Consider the following 27,938-nt stretch of genomic DNA (forward strand, 5'->3'; position numbering starts at 1 on the left):
TGAATGGGATATGCGGATATGTATTCCAGTAAAGCAGAGTAGGGTGGGACATGCCATCGTACGAAAACGCCAATTCGCGTCTAGTTTGCTATTTCGTGTTCGTCTATCTGTGTTTTTTTCATGTCTCCCTGGTTTTAACGTAGCTGACACTGTTCGTCCAATGATATTAGTCCACATGCCGCGCAGGGAAGAGGGGCAGCAGTGAGGCACTTTGATAAAACCAGATTGTCAGCACTGTGTGGAGTCACAGACAGCTGCGCAACGGTGAGGTACAGCACGGCAGCACAGAGAACTGGACCGGGTGAATGCAGTCCTTAACACAGGACACTGCTGCAGACCTTTCTTTTCCCACCTTTTTCGGAGATAAGAGGACGCTCAAAATAATCTTCACCCAGACAGGGAAGAGGAATTTGGCTCACTACATTTCTTTTACGTAATTCGCGTTAAGAAAACCTTAAGAGGGCAGGGGGACACGTTAAACCGCGGTTAATAGCTAACAGCATTCACGAGTGTGAATGCACAGCTCTCAGTTAGCAAACTCCGTATACATTTGAAAGTATTTACAGTTTTAAATAGCCAAAAGTTACCATACGGCAGTATTTTTTTGTAAAGCTGTGTGGGAAGGAGCCGCCTGTCCGCCATGGAGAACGCTCACACGAAGAGTGTGGAAGAAGTTTACAGTCATTTCTGCGTCAATGAAAGCACAGGACTTTCCCTGGACGAGGTGAAACGACAGAAGGAGAAATGGGGCCTAAACGGTACGGAAATTTCAACTGTAGACCACCACACATGCCGCTGCTGTGAATGAGAAACTGTGCAAAAATGTCTTGTCATTGTAACATGGCCAGTGTGTGAGCACAGGAATTCAGGATATGGGGTAAAAGTCATCACCATAATCGGCCGGTCGGTGTACCCGGCTCCGTATAGAAATTTGGCTGACGTCATCACTGGTGACCTGGAGGGTTTCCCGTCTCTTACAAAGTAACACATTAATCATTACTTAGAGGGCATTGTAACAGTGTTGAACAGTGGGACATTGTTAGGTATGGTCACATTACTGTATATTGTGTCAGCGTAACATTGTATCATGGTTACACTGTTGACTGTGATAACATTGGTAAGCATAACCTCACTTGTGACATTGTTGACAGTAGTTGTAAAAAATGGTGACATTGTTGAACGCTTCGTCTTTGTCGAAAATAGTAACCTTGTTGGATGTTCCTCAAAGCAGAACTGCAACACATCAGCCCCATGTGCCGAGAGATCCGGCAGGCATTTGAACAGTGTCCACCGGATGACTGTAGCAACGTTATCCATCAAGTTAATCTCTCTTGTTCCAGGCTTAAACAGCTGTTTTATATTATTGTCACCTGGGAAGTCATGGAGGATATACTGCTTTTCCCTTAAATCACTTTGACCTTTACATTGATTGGAGTTTTCCTATTTGTTTTCCACCATTGCGTAATACAGACTAAGGGAGTGGATTTATATGCCACTGTTAGAAGTGTAAACCTGATATGTGACTATAGGAATCTTGCAAAGAAACATTAAATATTGCTAAATGATTGGTTCTTGTTGAACAGTCAAAACTTGTAAGTATTTAATACGAGATCTCTTTTGTACAGTATGTATGACTAAATCATGAAAATGTTATGTGAAACATGCCGGTGGTTTTGACACCAACTTGTGTTTGTCTGAGATTTAGCTCTCTCAAGGTAGCACTTCTCAGTCTCTCAGAACATACGTACTTACCTCCTCTCGTTGTACGAGTCAGTTCCCCAATCGTGTGAAAGAGGAACTGCATGTCTCCATCTGGCAAGTATTCATACACAACTTACTTTCTTTTTCTTTTCTTTCTTGTCCGTTTCCTGTGCGGCTCCTGGACTCACTCACACATCTCTACACACAGAGTTACCAGCAGAGATAGGTAAGCACTACTGTCACTGATATTGTTACTGTCATATTTCATGATAACAAGTTTCTGTGATTGATTGTTTTGTTTAATCAACTCTCTTTTCTGCAGGGAAGTCTTTGTGGGAGCTTGTCCTTGAACAATTTGAAGATTTACTTGTTCGAATTCTTCTGCTGGCCGCATGCATATCTTTTGTAAGTATTTCACTACATTTTCTTGCGCTTTGACAAAAGGCTGTCTTGTTTAGGTTGCTGCATTGATGAGTTGTTTTTCATTCCCACTATCGCTCCCGTCTCCACTCTATAACCTGTACAGTAAGCGAGAGAGATAAGGGAATCTCAGGACAAGTCGCCACATCCTACAAATAGCTTTCCCTTTCCACCTCGAGCTGAAAGAGTCTTTACGTGAAGTAAAAATTGCAGATGGGATTATTATTAAGCCCTGTGTGTTCAATGGCAGGAGGGAAATGTATGCAGTGCATAGTGCTGAAGTGTGAACGTCTTCAGTTTGTTTAACCCGACAGGGGTTACACTCGCACATTAGAGAGCTAAACAGCTGAGAAGGCTAGCGACCCATCTGAGGAATGGTGACAACAGCAGTAGTAGCATTGAGTTGCTATCACCATGTGCCAAGTAAGACATTTGAGTCGTCAAGCATGACTGCTGTGTAATAGCTTACCCCAGTCTCCCATGGGCCTCTGACTTTGAGTGCTAGATAGATACATGTTTAATAGTGGACTGCCCTTATGTAATAGCATCATCAGCATGTGTCCAAGCCCTACTATAGCTATATCAAATCAAACATTTCCACATAGTATTAGCACCTTTTTTATTGTTGCGATGTCATGTAAGGCAAGGCTTCATTTAAGTGCTTTTTTATTATTGTTTTTAAATATTTCTTTCACCAAATTCAAGCGAAAAGCGATTTTTTTTAAATGGAAAAATGAACCCCCAAATTTGTATTTGTCTTTGGCATTGCGCAATGCATGATTCATTTCTGCAATTTAAAAAAAAAAATTTACATTCTTTGAATCGATAGCACAGTTGATTAACAGATGGCTAAAGAACATTTTGATAAGTGAGGCCCCCTGTCTGTGTGTGTGTGTGTGAGCTGGTATGTAGTGTGTGCAGTGTCCAGTCAGGTGATACAGAGGTGTGAGTGTTTGCTGTCAGACAGGGGAACACAGCACCACTCAGGACCAAATTTGGGCTCTCACCCCTCAGTGGGAGGGCTCTTATCGGACATACGAACGCACCCACCTCAACATAGAATGAATCACTCCCATGCTATATGAACGTATGATATGTATCGAGTTTTGAACCAAATTAAAATCAGAAAAAGTAAACCAGTGTTAGTCAAAACTAAATCTCTAAACTAGTCCAAATTTCCATAAGTTTTGTTTGCCTGGTTGATTTTGGTGTTGAGAGAAAAGGGTTTGCTGCTTCTTTTTAAGAATGCATTATTTCTTGAGGCTCTATGTGGTTTTTATCCATTGCATGTTAGCATTAGGATTGAAACAAATAGTTGATCAGTTAATTGACAAAAAAGTAATTGCCAAACTATTTTAACAATTCATTTATTGTTAAACTCCTCGTCAAGCAGGAATATAAATCATTATCTAGTTCCATCCTCTCCAACATGAGATGTGCTGGGTTTGTCGTTTTTGTGTTATTTCAAACTAATTATCTTCGGTCATTAACCATATTATATCATTTTCTGAAAGGTATAAATTATTAATTGACTTGTAAATACTATAATTATACATTTATAATATATATATATATATATTTGCTTATTGCTTTGCAAGTCTGAGTAATGTAAATCTCTTGGCCGTGTTCTGACATACAGTAGAGCCAGTGCTTAATTTGTAAAGTGGGAGGTCCCGGAGCGCAGAGGGGGGGTGGATCCGGCGACTCAAAACAGGGATTGGAGGTAACGGAACAAAAAAAAAATGACACTGCCTATAGCTTCTCTGACTAAAAAAACCTAAACAACGCTGTGTGTACATCAGGGCAATGTTTATTTATATTTCAGAAAATGCACTGCATCGGTGCGAAATGTAAAAATAAAAATACACTGCAAAAATCATTTTCACAATCAGCAATTATCCATCGGACTATTAAATTAACCAAAAAACCCACCGTGGTCTCCACATTCTTGATTGGCAGAAACGTTTTTTGCTTGTTTGGGATCCGACTGGCCAGCGTATTTGAACAAGTTAAGCAAACTTTGTTGTCTTTTTGACATTTTTCCCCTGAGTTAAATGAGGCTATAACAGCAATCTCAAGCAGCACAAGTGTTTGTGTCACTAGAAGTGCAGCGCCATGCTGTTTAAGTGCCTCCCCCCCCCCTCCGTCCCTCTCCCCCCTCCGTCTTACCCTGAAAATTCACCTCAAAACGCATCGAAAATGCAAACACAAGATTTCTGTGGAACTTCAATGGGGAATAAAGACTAACAAGACAGATGACAACATTGAACACTACACAAACAGCTGTTTATTTTGTTCATTTAGGCGATTCATTTTTCATAGTGACACAGGAGGTGCCGGATCTAATAAAAAAGGTTCCGGATCCAACGTCGGAGGTGCCGGAACATGTTTCGGCGTGTTCCAGCTCAAATTAAGCCCTGAGTAGAGCACTTTTGAGCCCTGTGCTTCTGTAGTAAACCGCTATTAAGAGTTTTGCTTGCCATTTGAGTTATGCCATTTAAAATGTGTTTGGCATCTGCCACAGACAGATACTTAGGTCTTACTAAGATTGCTTGCTTTATTACATTATGGGACAATTAACGAATTCCTTGTGACACACAGGGTAATTTTAGGGCAATTTTCTTTTAGGAACAACAAGCTAAATGAGACTCCAGGTCAGAATATTGGGACTAAGAGGTTCTAATATGATAGATGTCTGACTGTGTAAATCTGAGTTGCTAGAGGCTTCTTGATGGCTGACATGTTTGCATGTGTTAAGCAAATGCCTATGAAAGAGTTTGCATTCCTACACAGTTCAAATGGGCGGAGCAGTATCTGAAGTTAAAAACTATTGCCAACATTGAACAGAATATAGTAGGGCTGCACCATATGACCTAAAATCACGATTAATTGCACATTTTACCCCGACGAATACGATAATTAATCACGTTGTTCTAAATAATCTTTTCTGAAGACAAAATGTTTCCATACTACGGACACTGCGCTTTTTGGGCGCAAGTTGCTCAGTTGACTCGGACTCGGTGTTTGAGTTATCCTCCATTCTGCTTTCCATGTGGCTGACTGGTCCGGGCAAAGTCACAGTTCTACACACGCGGTAGAATGTTTTTAAGGAGAAAGTAGACCTATCAACAGGAATAAATTATTCGAAATTATCATCATGGGAAAAACACTTATATCTTATATCTAATAACGGCTTCAGAATTTTGATGCCGATAAATTTCCGATTAATCGTCCTAGAATAAATGTACTGATTAGCAGTAAATTTATTCTAGGGTTGGACGATTAATCGGAAAATGTATCGGAGACTAAAGTTCAGAAGATTGAGGCTCTTATATTTCCATTTTAACTTTAGCACAGGAAAGTATGATACAAAGTATTTAGGTGCAGTTCTATGATATGATTGTTTCTTCCCAGTACATGAAATTTTATATAAGGAGTGTGTGGGATGATCCTCAGCTATTAACAATCTCTGGCTTTGACGTCAAGCTTCTGGCTATCAACAATTAGCTAACCCCTCACAGTATTGGAATGAAAGGCTGCTGTCACAATAATAATTTAAATGCATAAATTGTGATGTCTTCATCTCTCAGAGAGTTGGTTTTTCAGTATTTTATCTGTTCTGAACAACCTTGTTTGTTCTGTCTTGATTTTTATCTCTTACTCTCATCATTGTAAAGTCATACCTACTTGTTCTGTGAAATGTCTTTAATAGATAATGAAGTGTTTTTTCGTACTGTTTTCAGGTCCTGGCCTGGTTTGAGGAGGGAGAGGAAACTATCACAGCCTTTGTGGAGCCTTTTGTCATTTTACTCATTCTTATAGCCAATGCCATCGTCGGTGTGTGGCAGGTGAGACACGTTTAGGCCTAGGAAGTCAATGTATTTAAATCCCACTACGTCTCTTTTGTATCTGTATCTGAATAGATCTACAAATCTTTTTGTTTTTAAATTCTAGATTGTACAGATCTAATGCATTTTGTTTAATTGAATCACATTTAATTATGCAGCAGAATGATGAATTATAAATAAATACGTTACCTGCTTTTCTAAATGGATTGAAACCTAGCTTTGTTGATTTCACCAGAACAAATAGACACGTACTGTAGGGAAACCATTTTAAGATTATTAATTAACGCATTACCTATAGCTATAGTATGGCATTGAAAGCTATTGCTTGTGCAAACTTTACAGTGGGCTCTAGAACAAAAAACTCTTGAATGAATATCTTTGGCCCTGAATTCCTTTTTCTCCTCACCAGGAACGCAATGCTGAGGATGCCATTGAGGCACTCAAGGAGTATGAGCCTGAGATGGGGAAAGTCTACCGGCAAGACAGGAAAACTGTGCAGAGGATCAAGGCCAGAGACCTTGTGCCGGGTGACATCGTGGAGGTTGCTGGTAGGTTAAGCTGCTCTTGTTTTTTTGCATATGGAAACGGACATGGCTTTGTTGTTATTGGTGTAACCTTACTCTACTGGTGTACTTGTTGCTTAGACTAGAGCATTGGCTAACTGAAATGTGAAAAGTTTAGATGTTGGTTTGATTTGTAGACTTTTCTCAAGCAAAGGAAACATTAGGATATCACATGGACCTTGAAATTCACAGAAAATTGGCAATTTAATGCCACTGCAACTTCTATCAATACTTTGTTTCCCTGTGAAAGATCCTATTTTCTATGTGTTACTTGTTTTGGAGTTTAAAGCAAAGATCTGATGTTTTTAATGATAGTTGTTTGCTGCTGTTTGGTTCTGCCTCAGGTAAAGCTTACAGATCAAATGAGTCCACGTATGGTCATGGATTACATTTAGCACAAGCTTGAGTTGAAACCTCCCCCATCCCCATGTGCCACTGCAGAGGTGACTCACCCTGCAAGAGTGATGTATTTTGAGATGCTCTTATTAACCCATTGTCTCAAAGGGCTGGGCACATATGCTATAAAGGCCCACTTTTCTAAGATCCAAGCTCACTCAAGTAACATGATTTATGCATGCAGTATGTGAACTTAGTGATGGACAGATTCATGCTGCTGAGGTCCAGTCAGCATATTTCAGCAGCTAATATCGCAGGTTGTAATGCTTTGATTACGGCTCACACACATAACATTTTGCAGAGGAATGAACAGACGGATGAGTTGAGGAATGCTAAAGTCCTTAAAACACTAGTGTTATCTTGATACTCGGTTTAACCCCAAGCCACTACCGTGCATAGTTTTTTTCTGTGCATAGTGGTAGGTTTTATTTTTAGCTGTCATACGCCGTTCAGATTATGGAATGCTGTATTTATAGAGGCAGTGACAGTGGTGAAGATGACAGGTGTCTGGTCCCACCCCATGCACGCCCCTCCCATCCTGCTCTGGGGAACATTGCTACAGTGGGTGACGTGGTCGGACTGCGTTCAGCAGGACTCCTGACTAACCTTGACAAGGGCAAATGAAGAAGGAGTGTACTGGCAATTAAAATGTATAATTTCTCTAGTGTCTTACGGCATACCGTATATCATTTGCTTTAGGCTGACCGTGTTAATCATGCCATTTTGATTACGTGTCATGGGTGAAGCAGAGTCAGTCTAGAAGGCATAATTATTTGGCTCAGGTTAAAAGAGAAACTTGCATATTAGAGACCTAGTTATTTAAAACCTCGATGAAGGTAGCTGGAGGCTTACTCAAAAATGCAGCCCAGCAGGCAGCAAAACCGGATGTTTTATCCTGCAGTAAGAAGAAGCTCCTCAGCTCAACTTATTTCCTAAATCCTCCAAATATCTTTTCCAATGTTTCCTGTTAGGCTCCCTTTTTTTTCTTTCTTCTGTATAATATTTTGCTGAAGCGCCAAAGTGACCCCTGCCATGCAGAGGAGTGTGATGACGCAGATGCTGGCTGCTGAACCGTGGTAGAGGACACTGAGACGAGCCCTCTGTGGCTGCCTCAGCCGTGAGAAGAATAGCCTGCAGCCAATCTGTCGGGGTGCTGCTGTGGGTTTAAACGCTGCCGCCTACTTACACCTCATCGCTCATCAGTCGCTCCCTCACTGAAATTAGTTTAATGTCATGGAAATAACATTTTCTGTGTGATGCATTTCTGTTATCTAAACTAGATTATTGTATGCTTGGTTTCATCTTTGTAGTTTAGTGTTTTCAAATCCAATCTTGAAGCAGTTGAAGCTCCGAGGGCTGCTGTTGACTGTCTGTGCTGGTCTTCCCTGTCCAGTCTGCAGTCCCTGTGTAGTCCCGTGGACTGTTCTTGTCAGCTTGATGAAAGACTTGTTTACATCAATGTGGCTCAGCCAAATAATGCAATAGGACGTTAAAACTAACCCCGTCAGTAATGATTTCTAGCAAATCTAGATTTGCACTAATTTTAAAATGGGCAAGTCCCAACAGCCAAAATCTTATTAAGGAGTAATTACCATGCCCCACTTAACTAACCCCTAAAAAATAATGTTGGCTGATAATGTGTAAAGTTCACAGCTCCTTCCAGTGGATTCAAGTCCTTGTTATAACACACTGCATGCTGCCAGTTTACAGTTTGGTGTCAGGGGCTTGCAGATTTGGATGTTGGCCTATTCTCTCAGAGCAGCAGAACTCAGTGGGTTTGTTCTCGGCTGCCTGTGAAGGAGTCTGGTAGTGTTGGGCTCATGTGGGGGGCAGTATAGGGGGAGGATCTCCTATTGTGCTTGAGAGAGATGACCTTATAGGGAAGCGCTTTTTGGATAATCATCCCACCCCACCATGCTCAATGCACAGCGACCCTGCCCATCAGCACCCGTACCCTCCACTAAGATTCCAGACACCATGGATAGTATGTGACATTTAATGTGGTCTGGCAAGCATCCATTATCACAGAGGGACTGTTTTTTGGCAAAGGTTCCTGACTTGTCAGCAAGACTGAGAGAAATGGTCTCATCTTGCCGACCAGGAAAGAAGGCTTTAGAAACGCAAAAACATTTGTGGTGAAGTTCTGCAGAAAGGCACAGCCAAACTGCAGGTTGAAGGTGCTAACAGGGCTTGGTTGGAGAGATCTATGCATTTGAGGTTCTGCATTAACTATATGTGTGTAAACACTGACCAAAATGTTTTGTGTTGCCGGTTGAGATGCAGAATTTCGGGAATATTCAAGGTGGAAACTTACCGTGGGAATTAACAGAAAATAACAAGAATAAAAAAAGATCTAGCGGTATTTGCTCAGGCTGTATTTACCATGTCTATGCAAATAGAAACTAACCTTTTGCCATATCATAAGCAGACATAATCCATTCATTTGCCAAATAAATCCATTGCTTTGTCAAACACATACAGTGTGAAATGTGCCATGTGGTGAGTTAGCTAGCTAGCTAGCAAGTTAACTAATGGGGAACATAAGGTTTAAAGTAAACAAATAATTTATAAAAGAAATGTTTTACAATAAAGAAAGAATGGAAATATTGTATATTAATTAAAACCCCTCAATTAGCATTTTTTAATCAAGCTACACCCCACATGGTAACAGCTAGCTAGCAAAAAGTAGCAGAAGGTGTTACATATAACGACATTTTGCTTTAGGCTACTATCTGCTGGTTCACTCCAGTAACAATCAAAATGAACATGAATGTATTTCTTTGGCTTAAATAGTGCAGTAGTGTAGACTGCATATGTGATGGGAGAATCATAGACAGTATATAAGAATGGACCAAAAGATCCCGTTGCTCTGGACGGAGACCAGTGAAGGATATTAGAAGCGCTTTTCCGGTGAGCGCTGAGCGTTACTACGCAGCCTCCAACTGAGCTCGAAGACGTAAATGTGACGTGAGCAACGTGTCTGAAAGTTGTAAGTCTTCTGGTAGCTGTGCCAAGAGAAATCTCAATCATTCCCAATCCTGCAGAGATGGAGAGCGTAGGTATATGTAAGGAGATAACATGGGCACAGGCTAATTATTGCTAACTAAAATGCTAGTTAACATTAGTAATTAAACCTAAACAGCTCATGTAAGTTGAAACTGCCTGCGAGCTTCTCCTGTACTATATGGTAATTCCTCTATTACGTGACACAATCGTTAGCCTATTTTTACAAAAACGTCTGCTACGGAACCATAACGTGAGGTACAAGGTAATGGAGCCTTTTATACATTGTTGTGTTTCTTTAGAAATAAACAATGGACAACTAGAGTCTTTAAACGCTTCAGATGTAAAGTTATTCGCTGTTTTTCTGATGTAAAAATGAATGGCAGTCAGTGGAATGCTAACGGGAGGTGATCGTTTTGTAGCATCAAAATGGCGCCATAGGAGGTTCGAGTTCTGAAGCGAAGCTTACCCCCTTGGGGAGAATGCACTGTGCATACACAGTGCATTCAGAGGGTTGTCATTTTGCAGAATTCCTGTTTAATGGGACGCTTGCAAATTGTCTGTACATGCGATGGAACTATTCAGCCCACTGCACTATCCTTGTTAACCTTAAGTGATACTGCATTGACTGCTGGGAATCCATGCTATGCTGTCTGCTTATAGATGGAATAGTGAGAGGTCAGACTTTAACCCCAGTAAGGCTTTAATGAGGGGCCAACACTGACAGTGTTGACCTTAAGACACGAAGAGAATGTACACTTCTGACCTGTTGAACATATAACATATATACTTAAACTGATCACTGTTTTCACATTACCATTTTAGTTTCTTACATGGCTACAAGGACAAGTTCGATTTTATGTTTTGTGCGATGTTTATATTACATAACATTTAGTCTGATCATATTTTTTCTAGAAGGCCTCCCTGCTTTCACAATACGTTTTCTCTGTAACTACAACATCAGGAAGTCAAAAGTTCAGGTCTTTGTATTATTGTGTGGGCGGTGGTGAATACCCTTTTAAAATGTCTAGTGGTTGATCTTGATATAGATTTCAATTTAGAATTAATTGTGTAATGGTGACTGTACATGTAATTTCTGCCAGCCTCTACTAAAACCATGATTATTTTTGACAGGAGGGGAACACTATAAAACGCCCCCAGTCCTGGGACAAGTTTTGTTACTCTGGCAACATAAACAGTTGCATGCTATGTGGAAGCCCAGCCTGCTGCTGCGTTCTCATGTCTCTCACAACAAAACCTCAATAAACCCATTACCAGGTCCAACAGGAGAGAACACATAACACCAATTTTAAAATCAGTCCATTTTGGAGTGGATTTTAAAATGTTAATGTTCTTTTAAGGCTTGTATGGGGATAGCACCAAAATATATAGCTGAACTTCCTACCCCATACGAGCCAAAACGTTACCTAAGATCCTCTGGTAGGTTGCTCTTGGTCACTCCCTGGTCAAAACTAAAAACTAAAGGTGATCGGCCCCCCAGTTTTGAAGCGACCTACCAGAAGAGATCAGGGAAGCCTACACATTCTCTTCATTTAAGTCTCTTTTAAAAACTCATTACTATAGACTTGCTTTTTATTGATTTTATTGTTGTTTATTATCTGTCATTTCTCTTGTTGTTGTTGTTGCTTTTTAAATGAATGTAAAGCACTTTGTAACTTGTTTTGAAAAGCTTTTTACATAAGGGCACTACTATTACTACTACTACTACTACTACTACTAAAGGTACTAATAGAGCTGGGCGATTTTTTTTTCCCTAAAAAAATCTGAGATTTTTTTATAAAAAACTCGATTTACGATTTGATTTCCCCCCCCTTCCATTTAAAACAAAATAACTGCGAACTGTAAATATATTTTAAAAACATATATTTATTGTATTTAATTAAAGTGCATCAACATAAACAACTTTTGCCGAGTGTTGTTATAGAGCTGAGGAAGAGCAACTTTCAGCATGTTGTTAAACCCTATTTTCTCAACAGAGTAAACTGGCAGCATATCCGTAGCTATGTAGAGGGTAATTGCCTCCGTTATGGCTTTCCACCTTGCCCCGCTCTTCTCATACGGTACGCTGTTTGAAAAGCTTTGTTGAAGAGTTGTTTGCTTTACAAACGGGGTGCTAGCGCTAACGCCACTAGAGTGGTTTTCTTTTCAAAGAAGGCAGAGGGCTGCGCCGCAGGGAGCGTGCTATGGAAACCCTGAAGGAAGATTTGGCGAATGCAAATTTGATTTTTTGAAAATATGAATCAATTTGACCTACCAACTCGATTTTTAAATCAAATCGATTTTTTTCCCAGCCCTAGGTACTAAGATTCATAACAAAGGCAAAGCAGTGATCTCAGGACGTAGAGATAGTGCTCATGTAACTGAGATCATAGGTGATGATTCATTCCAAAGTCAGCTAAAACATGTTTGAATCTGTATCAATGAATACGTAAATGTCAAGAAACTAGTCAGCTGTTAAATATTGGTTTGTTTCTCCTACCAGGCAACTGCAAACTAAACATTATTTACTCTGCTCTTGTTTGCTGATAAAATAGTGAAACTCACTCGTGACCAATGACCATGTGCTAACACAGTGGCAATTGTTCAAAAAGTAAGATTTCTACCCTGAATGGTTTGTGCACAGTCCACCTTTACATACACCACATACATACACCAAACTGCACCTGTAATACAGTCGGGAATTGTAAGGTAGAACCCATGAAGAATCAAGATTATCAGTTTTATTTCCTTGCATTGCATTTCCTTTCATTGATTGTGCTGAGTCATGGTAACAAAGCCTCTCTAGTGCACCTGGAAAGGAAAGGAAAATCTTTATTGACCAGAGAAGGAGTGAAAGGTTAGTAGTCTTCTACCCGTGATAGACTGTTTTTTTTTTTTTTTTGATGATAACATCGTTGAATAATTGTACACGTGTAAATGTGGCTTGTGAGTTAATCAGTAAGAGTGTTGGAAGGAAAGATGCAGGATGCTTCACCTGTTGATGGTTCTGAAATGGCCCACTCAACTTGACCGGTCAGCCTTTTGTTCAGCTGCCATCAGCACATGTGGCCTCCTGGCTGGCTGGCCGAACCACACTCTATCCCCTAACACATGGCAGAAGCAGGTGCCAAAGCTAACTGCTTTTGTTCAGTCACTGCCTCACCTGGTGTTGAAAGGTCTATTTCAAAGGCATCTCTGGGAGTTACTTTGGGTGAAATGTATTACTGGATCTGAGCTTTTGTCACTCTGAAAATTTGTGGACTCTATGACCTGTTGGCAAAAACAGAGGTAAAATGAGGAGATGCTTGGACTTCTACCAAGTAGGATATTGACACAAAGGGACAGATGATATACACACACTTGTTCATACCAGGTCTGCGGTGTAACACAACCTCGAAACAATTCCAGTGTTTCACAGTGTCACATTCTCAACAATCACTGGTTTCTTTGTATGTTGTATAACATCAGCAAGCACCATTGGTATAAGCCTATCCCCGTAGTCATGCTTCTTGGCTCAGTACTCTTTTAGAAGTTGTCAGTATTTCTTCTTTTGGGGGTGGCAGAAGCTCAGTCCATGGGGACTTGGCTTGGAAACTGGAGGGTTGTATTTCGGGCCGTGTCTTCTTATTCTTCAAAACCAATGACTTGGCACAGGAAGTGTTGCACAACCATCTAAGATGTAATTGTAAAGATTTTTGGCTTATTAGGAACAACTTTATTGTATTGTTACTGTGATGCAGCAAAGGGCAATCCTTTAAATCTCTTCAAGGGATGGCATCATTTCTCTTAATAAGGTGAAAAAGTGTAGTTATGAACTGGGTTCCTCAAAGATTATTGATCCATACCATCAGAAAGTTAACCGCATCTTAGTTTGTATGTTGAACTCACCCCAAACTTCCATTGCTCCATCTGGGACCTGGGTTGCGTGACCTTCTCAGAAGGGAAGTTTCCGTTGCACTCATTGTTCCAGGTTCAGATGGTTTAAAAATGCAACTTAGTCCTTCTCAGAAAAGCTGTCAATGTCAATCTGACTGGCCAATCCCTGCTGACAGATCAGAGTTCCTGGCACCGCTGTCAGGACATCTAATGACTTAACGATCCTCAACCTTCAAGTTAACACTCATGTAGTATGAGTGTTGAAATGCACGACAAGGCTGTACATTGGGGTACGTGTCTCCCTCAAATTGGAATCTCCTGGACATTGGTACATCATTTCACATTTACAAAATCTTTGTTTTCATTTCTTTCCTGAGCAAGAGTTTGGGTTTTCACTTCAACTTTGTCTTGGTGTTTTGCTAGATTCTTAGATTTTTGGCAGGCTTATATGTGTTCCTGAATTCTAACTAAACCATTTTGGTTGGGGTTTGTCTAGATCAACGGAAGTACATTTCCAGGATAAAGCCTGACATCCAGACTGTGGCTTATGCGCAAGATGTCTGCTCTCTGTGTTTCCATACTCAAAATCCCATTGCTTCGCTTCAGGAAACAACAACCTCTAAAGCTAGCAAGCTACACACTAACAAATGTGAATGATTGTAAAGATTTACAAAAAATATTTTTCCGGCGTTTACTTTCTAACTGGGATGTTTTGGGACTGTTTGGACGGGGATTGCCATGGACAAAGTACACATGGCAATAAAGAGCAAATTATGTTTAACCATATATCCAGCTAATTTAAATAGCTCACGTTACTGTATTGTGTGAAAGGTTAACTTCATTTAATATTTTATTTGGCTTTTTGCGGCGTGCATATAAACCACCAAAACGAGTTCCTTCCCGAGACTATTTTGCAGAGCCACCGTCGCTGTGTCTGGAAATTTACATCGCCCAAGACGATTGTGATTGGTTTAAAGAAATGCGAACAACCCAGAGCGTTTTCTTTTCTCCTATCCCAGAATGTATCTGTGGTGTTGCCAGACCTTACTCCACAGGGCTGTGACTGTAGGTCCGGCAATTCAAGACTAGTTGGGGCTAACCCTAACCCTTTTGTAATAATCTGAGGCAATTTTGCATTTTTAACTAAGTAGGCCTATATGTAGACTACGCCAACAGAACTGTGCCATAGCCTGAGCCATTTCCCCAGTTTCTTTGCCTTTATGTACTATTAGGAAGCTGAACTGGGTCACAGCAATTCCGATGTACCCAAATTGGCCTTTTCCTTTGAGACAGGCCTTTTATGGCTCACAGGTCCTTCATTTCCTCTTCTTTCTTTGGCTTTCCTTCTCTTTCCCTGCAGCGATGGCAACACTGCTCTGCTGCTGTGTGGCACAGCAACCTCCCTGTAATGACCTGTGCTTCATCAGTTTAGTTTACACTAATGCTGAGTAACTGCCTGCAGAAAATAGACATCTCATCTGTTAAATCTTCATTTAGAATGTACACACACACACACACTTGTACTCTGTGGTAATCAATCATCTAGTATTACTATTCATGTGGTGTAAAAAACCACTGAGCCATCATATACAATGTCATGATAATTTAACTGTTAACATCCTTCTAACAGCCTTCAATTGCACAATCAATCCTTTGAAATTTTTCTGCATGTTCATGCTCCTCATGCTTTTGCATTTTTGTTTGTGTGTATTCTCTTCTGTTTGGTTGTAGTTGGAGACAAGGTGCCTGCTGACATCCGTATCTGTTCAATCAAATCAACAACTCTGAGGGTAGACCAGTCCATTCTGACCGGTAAGACATGTTTGCTGATGATATCACAGCCATCAAATTATTTTCCTGTGCCATTTTGCTTTTTTTCTTTTCAGTTAGATTTTTCAATTAGCATATTTGCTTCTGAATTGAAACATTCATAAGCATGTGAATGACCATAGATCTCTCTCTGTAGAGATAATTGCCCGTGCTTTGTTCCTATTTGAGGGAATGCAAACAGATTTAACCCGCTGCCCTCTGTTGTCTTTGTAGGTGAATCTATCTCGGTCATCAAACATACCGACCCTGTGCCCGACCCTCGTGCTGTCAATCAGGACAAGAAGAACATGCTCTTCTCTGTAAGCTTAACTCTGCACACGTAATCACACATCCTGTTGACGTCCTTCAGCATCTTGTTTAGTTTCTGTTAACTTCCTGGAAAAAGTCGCTCCTGTTGTTATTTCAAGATGTGTGAGATGCTATCCGATGTACTTGAGCCTACATGTATATTACTTGTTATTTCAGGGTACTAACATTGCATCTGGAAAGGCTGTGGGTGTGGTCGTGGCCTCGGGTGTTAACACAGAGATCGGTAAGATCCGTGACGAGATGGCGGCCACGGAGCAGGAGAAGACGCCCCTGCAGCAGAAGCTGGATGAGTTTGGCGAGCAGCTGTCAAAGGTCATCTCCCTAATCTGCATCGCCGTGTGGATCATCAACATCGGCCACTTTAACGACCCCGTCCACGGAGGCTCCTGGATCCGCGGCGCCGTCTACTACTTCAAGATCGCCGTGGCACTGGCGGTGGCCGCCATACCCGAGGGTCTTCCTGCCGTCATCACCACCTGCCTGGCCCTGGGCACCCGCCGCATGGCCAAAAAGAACGCCATCGTCCGCAGCCTGCCATCCGTGGAGACCTTGGGCTGCACCTCTGTCATCTGCTCTGACAAGACGGGAACCCTGACCACCAACCAGATGTCTGTGTGCAGAGTGAGTCACTCACACTCTCTCACACTCTCTCACACTCTCTCTCTTGGTGCATTGCTGAGCAGTTTGGTCGTCAGTGCTTTGTCTTCTTTGTTGTCCCTGTCTGGTAAATGAACAAGGCGACAGCAGTTAGAGAAACAGACTGTCAGTCACTTTCAATACATTTGTCAGCAAAAATGTTAATACTGTCTGTGCAAACAGAGAGAGGGGAGTGTTCCTTGTGATTAGGTATCCAGGTTGTTGAACAAGAAGGCGACATACTGCCGCTCTTGAGCTGTCGGATGACTTGCAGTGCTGCTGTTGCATAATGGACCTTGCGTCACCCAGCCAGCCTGTAGTTCCTTTCTCGCTCTTTACTGCAACCCAGTACTACTTGGCCCCACATTAAGACATTTCAGCATTTATTAAAGTTTAATCCTCTTTTGTTGACTGTTCAGTGCTTTGTCAGAATTTTGGCACAGCCTGAATTAGACCGTGGGATTAATTTACAGATTCTATCTGACAGATATTGTACTTGCCATGATTAAATAGCCTTGTGATTGTGCAATTACCGCTGTTGTCAGTGATTTATAGTGATTCACAAAGAGCCATATATTAAACTACTGAAAAGAGAAAACATTTGCTCTCAGGACAAACCTCTAAAGAGGTGTGCTACTTGAATTTACACTCATACACTTACACTTTTATTACACTTATTAAAAACGTTTTTTATCAATGTTGAAGTAAAAATGCAAGCGTTTATTTCACATATACATGCAACATTTAATGATAAATTAACAACATAAGCTAATGACTAAAAGAATATAAACCTGCATGCAGTTGGACCATGTTTGTGTTTGAAATCGCATACTAGCGTACTTTATACTAGGGCTGAAACGATTCCGAAGTAATTTGATTACTAAAATTATCGATGCATTTTTTTGCATTGAAGCTTGTATAATTCATGTGTCACTGTGTTTCCGCATGGGTGATTATTACTGCCACACAAAGTGCTTACGGTGTGGTGTGACGAAGACGGTGGGGATTGCAAAATGGAAGAAGAGAAAGAAAATAGCAAGAGACAAGACAGGCCAGAGAAAACGACAGAACGTCCAAATCGTCATTTCAAGCTGAAACAAAACGAAAACTCCCTAGCTCGAAAACCGAACTAGCTTGCCACAACAGCACAGCGTCAGTGCTTCAGCAGAAAGGCTCCAGTCTAATGTTACCACCTAGCCCGCAGAGGGGTTCCGACACAAGGTAGCATTATCATTTAATGTAAAATCAATATGACTGCTACTTGAGATGAGAGGGGGGTTGCAGTATTAGTCAGTGTCCGCATTTAGGATCCTAGTGGCCTGAGGGTAGAAGCTCCTCCTGAGCATCTCTATGCAGACCTTCTTCCCAACCTCAACAGGGAGAAAAGGCCGTTACCCCGTTGGTTTGTCTCTTTAATGATTCTCCTAGCCTTTTTCTTGCAGCATCTGGTGTAAATATCCTTATGGCAGGGTAGGGCTGCACTGCCTATTGTATTTTCAGCCAAACAAACCACTGTTTACTTTTTGCTCTATAAGTCTTTTTTACTATTTATTCAACTTTGGTTCTATTTATTCAACTTTTATGCACACTGCTGAAGAGCAGCTAAACAGATTTTTTTCATTGTACTCTGAGCACAGTGGCAATAAATATCTACAGTATCTCTTTAATGAAGTAAAAGTATGTCTTATCTGATTAATCGATGGAAGAATCAGTAGAACTGGACTACTAAAATAATCTAATCTAATACTCAGTCAGCATGTCCTGCATACTGCCTACTAAATTGACAATTAAGAATACCTTTAGCGGCAGACTGTTCACACTAAAGTAAACTCAGCAATACGTCTCCTCTGCATCACTTGACTGCATTGATGACAACATTACTGGTAGGGTTGGGCATCGAAAACCGATTCCTACTTGGAATCGGAATCGTTTATTTATTGGAATTGTTTGGAGGATTTGGTTTCAAATCTGATCATGGGTTCCAAATTTAACATGCGCAAGTTTTAGTTTCCGTAGCGGCCAGACGCTTGTTGCGTTGCAGCCATGGAGCACAGTAGGCGGCACTCTAGTGCGGCTTTATTTTATGTTAAAAAAGCCCGGTAAAACTGCAAACTACCATTGATCAAAATAAAACGTTCCTCTTATTTGTGAAATAATGTGACCCTTTTCAACTCCACCCCTCAAAGAATCGGAATTGAGAATCAATAAGAACCAGAATCGAAACGAAGAATCGCAATTGGAATCAGAATCGTTAAAATCTAAACGAAGCCCAACCCTAATTACTGGTCCGAGCTAGCCTGGATGCCAGCCAAACTTAGCCCCGCCCACAAAATTCGAGGTCGGGAAGTTCACATTCTGACTAGAATCTGAGTATGACCACGTCAGGCTAGGTCCGAGCTACCGTTAAATGAAAATTTGAACGTTTAAAGTTTATCACAAATGTAAATCAACATTACCTCTTCCATTTAATTTAATATGTTCCAGTATTATTTTAATTCTAATTAATATTATTTAATATTCTATTGTTAAATGTTTTTTTTAACAGTACATTGTGTAAGCTCCCGCATTTTACTTTAATTTGACTTACTCTTAACTGTACCTTAACATCACTCGCCATCATTTTTAATCATTTTATCCAACAGTTAACTATTTTAACCTCACAGTCTGCCAATGGACAGTCTGAAGATCTGCAATGCATTTTGTGGCGGTTGAGTATGTCCAGCAAGCTCAAGTCTATGTTCAGAAATTCTTGTTAAGCTGATCTAATACATCCTGGCATTTCTCACATACACAATATTCACATATACTGTGCAGTTGAAATGCACTACATACTCAATTTTATGTCATACTTAGTATGACTAGTATCTTAGTATGCAATTACGAACAGCCCAATATTGTCTTCTTGTCTTATGCAGTGTTTTGCTTCCTGATAGAGGGATTTAGTCAGTTTGGAGCACATACTAAATTAGCAGGTTATGTGTTATATGGTAATTGTCTGGTTGTGCGTGCGCCCCATATGTACAGGGGCTCGGCCCTTACCGCAGCAAATGTCGTTCCCCTTCTCTCCACTTAACTGTCTTGGGCTGTCATATCAAATGAAGGCCTAAAAATACCCCAAAATGTATCTTAGACAAACAAAAAAATAGTTAGCAAAAAACCTTTTTGTACTGGCCATGATCAATTTAATTCAGTTTTATTTAATAGCGTCAAATCATAACAGTTAGTTATCTCAGGATACTTTACAGATAGAGTAGGTCTAGACCACACTCTATATTTTACAGAGACCCAACAATTCCCCCAAAGAGCAAGTATTCATCAATTTCAAGTATTTTTTATACAACTAATGTTCATAAAATAAGTCTCTAATCATCAGAGAAAAACAGAAGCAGGATTTGACATTTGCTGGTTCATCCCCCATGTTCTGATATAACCAATCCCTGACTAGCTGTGTGTCTGTGAGGATGAAAGCATCCTGCAGGAGCAGGCCTGGCACTGCGGTTTCTTCCTTTTGGGCACAGCGTCTCTCTTTAATCGCTCCTTGGCAGTCTCTTCTGTTTACTTATGGAGAAAAACTAAACACCCTTTGTTCACGTTATGCAGCGTGCCACCCAGCCTAGCCCTCCCAGAGAGACACTGTAACACTGCAGGCTAATCTACTGTCCAAAAAGAGCTCTCACTCTTAAGGTCTGCTTGGGATTTCTGTGGTTTCTGCTGCCACCTGCTGTGTCAGTAATCAAATGGTGTCTGCGTTGAAAAGAAATCATATTTTTTTTTGTCCCACCTGCTCTCTTGTTCTCCAGATGTTCGTTATCAACAAAGCTGAAGGTGACAGCTGCGCTCTGTCAGAGTTCACCATCACAGGTTCTACCTACGCACCTGAGGGAGAAGTGTGAGTACTTTACAGCTGACTCTGTAACAGGCAGAACAATTAATGAAGCTGAAAATATCTCATTGATTGACTCATTGAATTGTAGGTTTAAGGAAGTATGGATATTTTAATGCAACAATAGATAAGATTTTTAAATGTTATATGAACTGTACACTCACACACATAATGCTTTGTACTTTCCCTCAGGTACCAGGATGGTAAACCAGTGAAAACCTCCCAGCATGATGCCCTGGTTGAACTGGCTACAATCTGTGCCCTGTGTAATGACTCCTCTCTGGACTTCAACGAGGTCTGAACCCTGCCTTCCTACTTTACATGTCAGACGTGTGTGTGTGTGTGTGTGTGTGTGTGTGTGTGTGTGTGTGTGTGTGTGTGTGTGTGTGTGTGTGTGTGTGTGTGTGTGTGTGTGTGTGTGTGTGTGTGTGTGTGTGTGTGTGTGTGTGTGTGTGTGTGTGATAAGGACTTAATGGACAATAACATAAACTTACATCACACCAGTACAAAATAAATGTGAGAGGAGACATGGAAATCTCACTTTTTACAATATGGGACCTTTAACAGATGTACTTTACCAAAACATAGTCATAAACTGTTACAAACATAGACACTAAAACAACTGTTTAGTGGGACGGTGGTGGGTTTCATCTATTTAATTCTTTATAAGTATTGCATTCTTATATCTTGAGTGAAATAAGCCCAATGGGCGAAACTAAAATGTATCCAATGAGTGTGCAAGGTTTTTTTGTTGTTGTTTTTTTGATGAGGAAAAAACATTACCATGAATGTTTTCGGATGTTTCAGGTGAAGGGTGTGTACGAGAAGGTGGGTGAGGCCACAGAGACCGCGCTGACCTGTTTGGTGGAGAAGATGAACGTTTTCGACACCGAAGTCCACAACCTGTCCAAGATTGACCGAGCTAATGCCTGCAACTCAGTGAGTGACACCAGCTCCCTCACCTGCACACGCTGCACATTTCTACTGCTCCCACTCAGCGGGTTTTTCCTCACTCCGTCTGTCCTTTTTTGTCTGAGCAGGTGATCAAGCAGCTGATGAAGAAGGAGGTCACCCTGGAGTTCTCCAGAGACAGGAAGTCCATGTCCGTCTACTGCACCCCCAACAAGTCTCGTTCTTCCATGGGCAAGATGTTTGTCAAGGTATACTGAAAGAAACGATAGCTTTGCTTTTGATGCCTGACAGTCAGTGTTGGAATGCCACTAAGTACATTTACTCAAGTACTGTACTTAAGTACAAATTTGAGGTATTTGTACTTTACTCAAGTCTTTTCTTTTAATGCTACTTCCTACTTCTACTCTGCTACATTTCAAAGAGAAATATTGTACTTTTTACTCCACTACATTCATCTGACAGCTTCAGTTACTAGTTACTTTACAAATTCAGATTTTTGCACACAAAACACATGTAGTTATAATATAAAATATATTTTATTATAAATTAAACTACCCAACAATGTAACAGCCTACAAGTCCAGCAGAAATGATTAGACGATTTGAACACTGAGTTGATTGACCCGAACAGTTTTGATCATTTCCATTTTCTAAAATATGTAGTAGATTTTTCTGATGATACTTACGTACAGTCCTTTAAATGCAGGACTTTTACTTGTAACAGAGTATTTTTACAGTGTGGTATTAGTACTTTTACTTAAGTAAAGGATCTTCCACCACTGCTGACAGTCTGCTACCATGTTGTGAGTACGTTATTCCTCTGCTCTACTCCCCAGGGGGCCCCAGAGGGAGTTATTGAGAGGTGCACCCACGTCAGAGTTGGCAACAGCAAAGTTCCCTTAAGCAAAGGAATCAAGGAAAAGATCATGTCTGTGATCCGTGAGTACGGGACAGGTCGTGACACCCTTAGGTGCCTGGCTCTTGCCACACGAGACAGCCCGCCCAAAATGGAGGACATGATTCTGTCAGACCCTCTCAAATTCGCGGCGTACGAGGTGAGTTTTTTTAACTTAACTTTTTTTTTTTCATCTAACGATGTACAATTGTTTGGATGTTTCAATAGACCTATCTGTATTTGGTGTCTACTTGTGGAGTATTCTTTTCAGTCCCAACATTCGGTCACGTCTTTGTCTCTCTGCCTCCAGTCCGACCTGACCTTCGTCGGCTGTGTCGGCATGCTGGACCCTCCCAGACAGGAGGTGGCCGCCTCCATCAAGCTGTGCCGCCAAGCCGGCATCCGCGTCATCATGATCACAGGGGATAACAAGGGCACAGCTGTGGCAATCTGCCGGCGCATTGGCATCCTGAGCGAGGAGGATGATGTCGAGCAAATGGCCTTCACAGGGCGGGAGTTTGACGAACTGTCGCCCGCTGCTCAGCGCGATGCTGTGACTAACGCTCGCTGTTTTGCCCGCGTCGAGCCTTCCCATAAGTCCAAGATTGTTGAGATCCTGCAAGGATTTGACGAGATCACTGCTATGGTATGAAGTCTGAAATCTGATTGTGCAGAGTTTCCTACTGATCATTAGTGTTTTTTCTCATTTTATTTGAAGTAGCCTGGGTTTACAAGCGTCTTTATTTTTATTTTGGTTGGTCTTGATTCCATTATTGGTTAGCATTCAAATATATTAAACCTGTTGAAACCTCTGAAACCTCTAGGTATCCTGTCTTTGTTGGCCTTGGAAACGTCATGTAAATGGGAGTGATTTGCTTGTGTGAGAGATAAGAAATCACTCTTCTGTAACAAAATATGTCTCCACAGACAGGTGATGGAGTGAATGATGCCCCTGCCTTGAAGAAGGCAGAGATTGGCATCTCCATGGGCTCTGGCACTGCCGTGGCCAAGTCAGCCTCTGAGATGGTCCTCGCCGACGACAACTTTTCTTCCATCGTGGCCGCCGTTGAAGAAGGCAGAGCCATCTACAATAACATGAAGCAGTTCATCAGATACCTTATCTCCTCCAACGTGGGGGAGGTCGTCTGGTGAGTCATGACCCCACAATTGTTATTTCTTTTTCGATTTTGTGTCAGTACAGTTGCTAACTGTGAGTTATTTCTCCTGATAGCATCTTCCTTACTGCGGCGCTGGGCTTCCCCGAGGCTCTGATACCTGTTCAGCTGCTCTGGGTCAACCTGGTGACTGATGGCCTCCCTGCCACCGCCCTGGGCTTCAACCCCCCAGACCTGGACATAATGGAGAAGCCTCCTCGTAATGCTAAGGAGCCCCTCATCTCTGGCTGGCTCTTCTTCAGATACCTGGCCATTGGATGTAAGTTGATAATGGACAGGAATGGAAGGATAATAGTGTCAGAAGAATATTTGATTTGCCTTCATGCAGTTTGACAAATAAGTAATTTGTGTATGATGATGTTTGGTGTCTTTGCTCCTAGGCTACGTGGGTGCAGCCACAGTGGGAGCTGCTGCCTGGTGGTTTACTGTCTCGGACGATGGACCTCAACTCACCCTGTACCAGCTGGTAAGTCTGCCTGTCTTGAGTGCTCATCCTTCAGATCCCCCCCCTGCTCTTTTCTGCCCCCTCACTCCCCTGCTTTCCTCCCTGCAGAGCCACTTCCTCCAGTGCGCCCCTGACAACCCAGACTTTGATGGCCTGGACTGCCACGTGTTTGAGTCGCCCTACCCAATGACCATGGCCCTGTCTGTGCTCGTCACCATTGAGATGTGCAATGCTCTCAACAGGTAAATACGCGCCACTCGGAAACATCGGAGCTCTCATCTAAGGAGCATTTGCGGTCAGTGAAGCAAGGGCAAACTGTAGAAATGAATTTACCATCTGTGTTCCCTCTTCTGTCCAGTCTGTCGGAGAACCAGTCTCTTCTGCGGATGCCACCCTGGGAGAACATTTGGCTCCTGGGGGCCATCTGCCTCTCCATGTCCCTCCACTTCCTCATCCTCTACGTGGAACCTCTGCCTGTGAGTTTTTACAAAACCAGTTGATTCAAATATGACTGGATGGGGCTGTCATTTAAAAACAAAACTCGGGGGGGGGGTACCAAGATAACATGACGTGTATTTGTATTTTATGTACTTCCCCATCGATAATGGGTGAATTGCCATGAACACAATCCTCTAAGATGCACCAGAAACAGGGCTTGGTTAATAACTCAAACTTGCCGAGAACCAAGACACCGCTTGGTTACATTAGACTCGAGCGGCCGGTTGCACGGTTACATTCGGTCTCGTTCAGTAGCCTGGTGCGCTGTCTAGGTAGCCCACTTCCTTATTGATTCTACCACCACCACTCCAGTGGAGGTGCTAATGAGCTAGATTACTACACACACACAGTAGCAGAAGAATACCAGCTACACACAATGGCACGAATGAGGTAAAAAAAAGCCGGTTCGTTGACGTACGGCACTCGATTCTCCCGGTTCAGTGACACGAGTCGGGTTAATTAACCGGCTCTTCGGTCAGTTTGTCAACACTACAGGTGACAGTAGGGACACAGTCAGGAAATGATGAGCGAGAAAGAGAGAGAGATGTCCCCGGCACAAACCTGAGACGTTGCGATCACAGTATATAATGTGGGTCTTAAAGGAATAGTTCAACGTTTTGGGAAATACACTTCTTTGCTTTCTTGCCAAGAGTTAAATAAGAAGACGTATACCACTCTCATGTCTGTCCGTTATGTATGAAGCTATATCTGGCTTTCTCCAAACGTCAATAAAATCCACCTACTTGTAAAGCTCACTAATTATGTGCTGGACTGTTTCTTGACTGGCGCTGTGACTTCCTAGAGTCCTGTCATCACTGCGAGGTTGCCAGGCCTGCAGACACTCCAGCAAGTCACTGGGCCAGCCAAGAAAATGTCCCGCACAGGAACCAAGTTACACTTTTTTTTTTTTTTTTTTTTTTTTTTTTGTAAGGATTCAACATTGCATTATGAATGTTGTCATGCTCTCTCCCAGGTCATCTTCCAGATCACCCCTCTGGATACGACCCAGTGGATGATGGTGCTGAAGATCTCGCTGCCCGTCATCCTGCTGGACGAGCTGCTTAAGTTTGTGGCCAGGAACTACTTGGACTTTGGTAAACAGCTGGAGAAGCCGGCCAGCAAAGGCTGCTCTCTGTCCGCATGTGCCGAGGGCATCTCCTGGCCCTTCGTGGCCATCTCCCTGCCCCTTTTGCTGTGGATCTACAGCACCGACACTAACGTGTCTGCCATGTTGTGGCCCTGACTGACTCCAGCACACTACCCTCCCCGTGCACCAGTGTGAAGTGGACATTAACACACACATCTAACACAGTTACATTAACTCGGAGCAACTTCCAGTCAACACTTGCACCTGCTCTGACAGCCTGTCTGCTGTCAGATCTTTTGTATTTAGGACATTTTCACCGATACATATTTTTGGGTGGGTTGGGGTCTGGGGGGGGGCTGGGGATTAGTCATATTTTAATGACTGACATTATGTCCATGTGTTTTATTTTACCATCACGCTTTTCTCTCTTTTGATCCCCTGTTTGGAACAGATAGAGATGCCCGCCGTGTCTGAGCTATTTGTTGAGCTGTACAGAGAATTTACACTATTTTATGATAATTAATATTTTGTAATTGTTTTTGGGAAAAGGCTGCGGGGACAAGAATGCTGGGTGTGTAGAGGATGTAATTCTAAAGACCGTATAGTACAATACTAGTTTTGGGGCAAAGACTTGAATGTATATTTGCCCTGGCATGAATCTCTATAGTCATTTTTGAGCTCCATGCATCGTCATTCGTTATTTTCTGCATTAGTCAGAGCACAGCTACCTCAATGCTGTTAATATGACCATTACTACACATTTGTTTTAACAATCATTTGATAGAACATCACGTGTTGAGGTAAGCTCCAGTTTTTGTTTTGCAGTAGAGACAAAGCCCTCGCATACATTGTAATGTTTTTCTAATATATTTTTCATTTTCTTTTCATAATTTTGCTATCAGAGGGAAACAAGGACAACGTTATGTTCCCGGTAGGATACAGGGCAATTTTTGATAAAGTCTGTTGTTAAATTTGTTTACTTCAAGAAAACACATTTGTCTTGATTTCGTTTTAAGTCGGATTTTTGAGATTCAGTCTCAACTCTGTCTTAATGTTGCCTCTTAATTACAGTTATCTTTATAATGTATGTATAATGTGCACATACTGTACTTGAATAATGTAAAAAGGCACCAAGAAGCTGTTAGTCTTATCAACTGAGCACAACGTGGACGGCCGGTCGTGGGAAGAGTCTGTATATCTGTACATAGCACACCAAGTAAAATCTCTGTATGGATTTATTTTGTTGTTGCTGCCAACGCGCTCCATTCATTTACACTAGTTTACTTAAGCGTGGTCTCAGCCTTTCTGCCTGCCTGCTCCAATAATACCAGGCCAGTGAGTGCTTTGTGTTTTTCAGTTCTAATTGTTGTTTCTTCCAATCCCCCCCCCCCCATTTACCTGCAGAGTGAGTACACTTTGACCTGCATGTTAACTAGCACTCTTCATGTGGTTGCACACGCAGCTTTGCTGTCTGTCACTGCTCATGTGAAAGTGTCCGTGACAGCAATAACGGCTCTTACATATTTTTTGATAGGACTAGCTTTCGTCTTCTTTTTAAATATACTTTTAATGGTACAAGAGGAGAAAAATGAAGGTGTTTGTTTGAAAATGCCTTCAATGTCACCAAGTGCCAGGTACACACAGAGTAGAAATAGGAGCTTTTTTTTTGCATTTTAAACTGGACCAGTCACTGGTGCCGGTTATTTTTGACTGTAGTCTGGCTGCATGTTTTGGCAACTGGCATAGACACTGACATTTAAGTGCCCCAACACCATTACAGGACATGGTGCTGTTTTTTTTATTTATACATCTTTATTTTTTATTCCATTAGTCTTTTTGATCTAATCTTCTGCCTGCCCATAACATGGCCTTTATATATTTGCTCTTCTAATTAAAATAAGTATCAATGAATTTGAATGATTTGCTGCTCTAATGCATTTACTTTGGCCTGTGATTCTTGTGTCCACTGATTGTGATTCTTCCTCTTTTTTTTTCTTTGCAGAAAAGGCCAAGTAAGCCCACCTCTTCTCTAAATTCCTAGCAGAGACTTTGGTTTTGTTTTGTGTTGTGCATGTGTGTTTTGGGTAGCACATCCTACAAGAGCTGCATGTCGGTTCAATAATATGAAGACAGAGGCTCAGAAAGTTCATACATCCTTTTTTTTTTTAATAGAATGGCCATTAATAAATAAATGTCTGAAAACTAGCCAATGCCACTCCATCAGTCCTTCCATCCTCTTGCATGAAGAGCCTTAGATTAGGATACAATTCTCATGCCATCTTTTTAGACAAAGGTCCTGGTACCGTGTGCAGTCAATCATACAATATTCCATGGTGCATGTCCGCTGAATCAGCCATCTGTTTTACCAGACTTGTGTAATAGACAATGTATAGTATTGGTAAATAGTATAGACATTCGTCAAATAGTTCATCTTTCCTAAGGAAATACTTTTATGGAATATT

At 41.6% G+C, this 27,938-nt stretch overlaps 1 protein-coding gene across 2 annotated transcripts; it reads left to right on the plus strand.

The window, feature by feature from the left end:
- atp2a2a (ATPase sarcoplasmic/endoplasmic reticulum Ca2+ transporting 2a) lies at positions 1-27,681 on the plus strand. 2 transcript variants are annotated; one of them, XM_028577179.1, is made up of 21 exons: positions 2-758; positions 1,910-1,927; positions 2,024-2,106; positions 5,865-5,969; positions 6,379-6,517; positions 15,539-15,619; positions 15,851-15,936; positions 16,103-16,567; positions 20,383-20,471; positions 20,658-20,760; positions 21,273-21,404; positions 21,506-21,625; positions 22,213-22,431; positions 22,582-22,917; positions 23,199-23,419; positions 23,503-23,705; positions 23,827-23,912; positions 24,000-24,133; positions 24,250-24,367; positions 25,363-25,483; positions 27,479-27,681. In XM_028577179.1, exons 1-21 carry the CDS (start codon positions 641-643, stop codon positions 27,490-27,492), a joined length of 2,991 nt encoding a protein of 996 aa, XP_028432980.1. In that variant the 5' UTR covers positions 2-640; the 3' UTR covers positions 27,493-27,681. The 2 variants fall into 2 exon arrangements, with proteins under 2 accessions (XP_028432979.1, XP_028432980.1); XM_028577178.1 differs by lacking the exon at positions 27,479-27,681 and having other exon boundaries at positions 1-758; positions 25,363-25,804.
- Positions 27,682-27,938: the final 257 nt, after the last annotated feature.

The sequence above is a fragment of the Perca flavescens genome, chromosome 5, assembly GCF_004354835.1.
Source record: "Perca flavescens isolate YP-PL-M2 chromosome 5, PFLA_1.0, whole genome shotgun sequence".
NCBI lineage: Eukaryota > Metazoa > Chordata > Actinopteri > Perciformes > Percidae > Perca > Perca flavescens.

Coding starts and splice junctions, on each gene's coding strand:
- atp2a2a (XM_028577178.1), top strand. CDS start 641: ATGGAGAACGCTCACACGAAGAGTGTGGAAGAAGTTTACAGTCATTTC. Junction 5,970..6,378: donor CCATCGTCGGTGTGTGGCAG/GTGAGACACGTT, acceptor TCTCCTCACCAG/GAACGCAATGCTGAGGATGC. Junction 15,620..15,850: donor AGACCAGTCCATTCTGACCG/GTAAGACATGTT, acceptor TTGTCTTTGTAG/GTGAATCTATCTCGGTCATC.